Genomic DNA, 4,947 nt, shown 5'->3' on the forward strand with positions numbered 1-4,947 from the left:
CTTCAGCCTTCTGAGGCAGCAGGGCAAAGGCATAGAGATAGGAGATGGAATGCCACCTACAAAGAAAGGCGAGAAGGTCAATTTGGACATTAGATTAGGTTAAGGTAAAGAAGATTAATATGCACTATGGCTGGAAATTAAACATTGGGTGCTCTTTCAGAAAGGATTTAAAAACCAAACAGAGTTTATATTTTATTCTATGAGGATTGGTGAAGCCCTCTGTGCTTTAATGAGTAGGGGAGTGACATACTTGACTTTGTGCTTTAGGAAAACTAGTTTGGCGGACATGTGATGCATGGATCAAAAAGGGGAGAAAATTGGAATAGGGACACTAATCAGAATAATATTGCAATATACTATATGAGAAGTGACAAGGGTCTGAATCAGAGTGGTGGTTGAGTAAATGAAGTGAAAGGACAAATGTGGGAGACATGGTGATAGAAAGAATATTATGTGAAAACTGATTGGATGTGGAGGTAAGTAAGACTGAGGTGGAAAAGAGAGCAGTGAAGTTAAGAATCTAGTGACTGAGAGGATGGTAGTATTTTTGAAGAAATATTAAAGGCCAGAAGCCAGGGGCTTTGCAGAATGGAGAAAATAATGAGGTGAGTTTTGGACATGTTTAATTTAAGACAGCTAAAGGATGTCTATTTTAAAATATCTACTCCATAATGCAATGCTAAAGTTCAAGAAAGAGAGACCAGGGCAGGAGACATAGCAGTTGGACTCATCATCATAGGAAACATGAACAAATCCATGGCAAATAATGAGGTCACTAAGAGAGAGCACACAAAGAATATAGAAGAAAGCCTAAAACAGAACCTTGGCCTAAACCCAGTGAGAAAGTATGATGGGATAGAGTAAGAAAGAGAAACTAAGAATTAGTAGTCAGGTAGGTATTAGGACAACAAAGAGAGAGCAGAATGAGAAAAACCCAGAGATGAAATACTAACAAGAGAGAGTGCTTAAGAATGCTGGATACTGTACAGAAATCAAGAATAACTTCAGAAAAAAATTCACAAAATCTGCACATTAATAAATTATTAGTGACTTTGGAAAATCCACTTTTAAATAACTAATGAGGCCATATGTCAAACTATGAAGGACTTATAAAGAGTGAGAGGAAAGGCAATAGAGATTTTATATATGGAGAGAAAGATATAGATATAGATATACATAAATAATTTTTCTAGGACTTTTACTGAGAAAAGAAAATGATAAAGAAAGATTATTTTGGATTATAGGAACTATTTATGGGATTTTAGAGACAAAGGAAATTTTAAGCAACAGAAAAGGAAGGAGGAGATAGGGAAAGACCGAATATTAGAGGTAGAGAAGAAGCTAATAATAGAGGGAAAAATTTAGGAAAGGAAGAGAATCAAGGGTTTCCAATAGAGGATTTCACTTCTGTCAGGAGCAAGGTCATTTTGAATCTTCATCAGATACTGCAGTAAAGCAGGAGGGAATGGGGCAGAATGTCAATTACTTATGAATTGAAAATAAGGGGGAAATAAGTAGCTCATTATTAATCATTTCAATTTTCTAAATTAAGCATAATATGAAGTCTCCACTTGTACAAATATTTGGGAGGGAAGGTATGGGAGGTATAAGGGAAAATGAAAACTTCAGAAGCAGTCAAGGTAAGTAATGAGATAGAAAATCAACATGCAAGGAACAAAAGGACTGCCTGGCTAAAGTGAGGACTAGTTGCATTCATATGGCATAAATTGGTAGGGAACCCAGTCAACAGAGTTTTGTGTCTGTCCAACTCCATCCAACAGTATGTGAGTAAAGTTATAAGAGATGGATGGCTAAAGTGACCAGGGTTTGGGGTTTGGCAAGGTCTAATAGATAATAAGACAGCACTAAGTGATTCAAGAGGAGAGTTACATATCCAGTTAAACTGACTAACTATAGGGACACAATTAGTAAGAGAAAAAAGTAAAATCAGACCAAGAATGCTGCCTGGCAAACTGTTGAGTGGTACAGGAACTGGAAGTCCCAATAAAAATAAAGAATAGACTTAAGAATAACACATGGCAAAACATGGGCATTTTAGTCAAAGTACAAGAACTTTGATTGAAATTATACCTCTTAAAATCAATATTTGAATTCCAAAAGGCCTTTATATTCAGAAAATAGACAATTTCTCTTTCTTGCCCTGCTCATCACTGTTTCTCTTGATACTCATAAAATGCTTGGAATATCTCCTCTTGCAATCTCAATATTTTTGTCTCTTGAAATCCTACACAATCTCTAATAACCTCACTACAAATTCCATAAAGCATGAAGCCATCCCTTGATTTGGACAGTCAGAAGTAAGCTTTCTGTCTCACATCTCTCTGAACTCCTTGTTCTATTCCTATACATTTATCCCATTTGAGTTTGTATTATACTTATTTGCATATATTTATTGTCCCCCTGACTGACTGGAAACATCTTGAGGCCTGTGACTGGAGATGATTTCTATTGTTTAAACTCTCCAAGTTCTGAGTAGAGGCTTATTCAGAGCAAGAATTTGACAAGTGTTTTGTTAAATATTCCTGTTGATCTGTGCTTAGTAATTTCCTTGCCCCAGAACTAATTTCTTTTTATGTGTGACCTTATAGACATAAACAATGGTTCCAAGAGGTATAACTTGGGAAATAATTCATGAGGCTATGATTTTCTTAGATCCATGAATGTTTTAACCAGGATAAGGTGAATCAAAATTTAAAGTGGAGTTTGCATTTTAAGGAAGCAATTTTTCCACATAGCATATAATACAAACAAGTAGAAGAGAGCCAATAAAGAAGGAAATGTTTTGGAAGTTATATTTCCATTTAAGGATAGATTTGTATTTTAAGATGACTGGTCTGAGTTGAAGGTGGTCAAAGAAGAGTTGGAAATTAAACAGTCCGTGTGGAAGTCTAATACTTAACACTGCCCTCCTCAGCATGACATTTCTAGTCTATTGGGCTGATTATGATGTCAAAATGTCTTGGATAGTGAACCAATACAGGGAAATGTATATCCTTTAAAATTATTAGAGAATCCATATGACTGTCAGTCCTAAAGAATGGAAGACATTGATTATTTGTTTAGGAATAGCATGTTAACATATTCCTCAGGAAAGAAGTCTAGAGGAGCTTTCAAGACAGCCTTGGAATCAGGAAACCTGGTTTAACATCTTGGTTCTGACACTCCTTAGATAATCAATGAAAAGTTACATGACTTTTCTGAGCTCCAGTGTCTTATGTAGAAAATGGTAATAATACTACTTGATTTTTGTAATTCAAAGAGGTCTTATCTTGAAAGTCATTAATGATAATGAAAATTATTCACTGAGAGAGATATAACTGTTGTTATCAACTTTTTAAAGGCTGGGGTCTTGATCATAAATTTCTAGATCATCTAAACTGTAAAAGGATCTTTAGGAGTTCCTAGCCTTTATGTAACATGGGCCTCTTCAGCAGTCTAATGAAGCCAAGGAAACATTTTCTGAGAATCATGCCTTTAAATGTAAAAAAATAAATAAGATTACAATGGAAACAAACTACATGAAAATGAATTTATCAAAAAATGTGTGTTTTCAGGCTAAAATCCTCTGTACTTTCTATTAATTCATTTAAAAAAATGAAAAATTAAAGTAGATAGATAGACTCTGATTTACACAAGGCCAGACAGTGAGTCTGAACCAATGTAAACTGTTATTGAAAATGTGTTCCCATCATTTGGCATCTGTTTTTTTTTTTCCCCATGCAGACAGTGGAGAGAACCTCCACCCCTAGAACATGACCAATCTCACCATGGAGACAGAGTTCTTCCTCATGGGCTTTTCCAACATTTGGGAGCTACAGGTCTTACATGCCATCCTCTTCTTACTGATTTACCTGGTGGCTCTGATGGGTAACATACTCATTTTCACTGTCATCTCTCTTGATGGGAAATTCCATACCTCTATGTACTTCTTCCTGAAGAACTTATCCTTTTTGGACCTCTGCTTTATTTCCATCACTGTCCCCAAATCAATTACAAATTCCCTGAGCCACAGCTATTCCATCTCTTTTGGGGGGTGTGTGTCACAGCTCTTTTTAATGATATTATTTGCAGCATCAGAGCTTTTTCTCCTCACAGTGATGTCCTATGACCGCTATGTAGCCATCTGTCAGCCTCTTCACTATGAACTCATCATGACCAAAGGGGCTTGTGTGAAGATGGCAGGTACTTCCTGGCTCAGTGGAGGTTTGTTTGGGGCCCTACACTCAGCTAGTACATTCACTTTGCCCTTCTGTGGCACCAAGGAGATTCACCAGTTCTTCTGTGATGTTCCTTCCTTACTCAGCATCTCCTGCTCTGACTCATACCTAGCAGTTTATGTGAGTTTGACTGTTGGGGTTGGTATAGGTGTTTTCTGCTCTATTTACATCACAATCTCTTACAGTCACATCTTCTCAACTGTACTGAAGATTCCAACCACAGAGGGTAGGTCAAAAGCCTTCTCCACTTGCCTACCCCAACTCATCATTTTCATGGTTTTTATCACAACCAGTGTCATTGCTTATCTAAAGCCACCGCAGAAATCTGATTCAGTTCTAGACCTGTTGTTGTCCATGTTCTATGCAGTGGTACCCCCAACTATGAACCCTGTCATCTATAGTCTGAGGAACAAGGACATGAAGACTGCCGTGATGAAACTCATGGCCTGGAAGTACTTCTCAAAGAGATTAATACCAAAGTCTTTTCCATGATAATATGCCTGTACATACATATTCGTACTTATGTACACACACATATATATATATACATGTACACATATGAATATATTTCATATGTATACATATCTATGTGAACATATGTATATATATTTCATATATAGTAATATATCACTTGTTCTCTTCATGTGTTTGCTGACTTAAATTCCTTGCTCATATGTCCATGTCAAACTCCTCAATTATAAAATATTGA

The 4,947-nt window shown here is 36.4% G+C and overlaps 1 protein-coding gene across 1 annotated transcript; it reads left to right on the forward strand.

Moving 5' to 3' along the window:
- The first annotated feature begins 3,773 nt into the window (after positions 1 to 3,773).
- LOC114048793 (olfactory receptor 14A2-like) lies at positions 3,774 to 4,730 on the forward strand. Its single transcript, XM_027869891.1, has one exon. It carries the CDS (start codon positions 3,774 to 3,776, stop codon positions 4,728 to 4,730), a length of 957 nt encoding a protein of 318 aa, XP_027725692.1.
- Positions 4,731 to 4,947: the final 217 nt, after the last annotated feature.

The sequence above is a fragment of the Vombatus ursinus genome, unplaced genomic scaffold (assembly GCF_900497805.2).
Source record: "Vombatus ursinus unplaced genomic scaffold, bare-nosed wombat genome assembly UNPS02002547.1, whole genome shotgun sequence".
NCBI classification, from domain to species: domain Eukaryota; kingdom Metazoa; phylum Chordata; class Mammalia; order Diprotodontia; family Vombatidae; genus Vombatus; species Vombatus ursinus.

Excerpts from the sequence above, each read along its gene's own strand:
- LOC114048793 (XM_027869891.1), top strand. The coding sequence starts at position 3,774 with ATGACCAATCTCACCATGGAGACAGAGTTCTTCCTCATGGGCTTTTCC.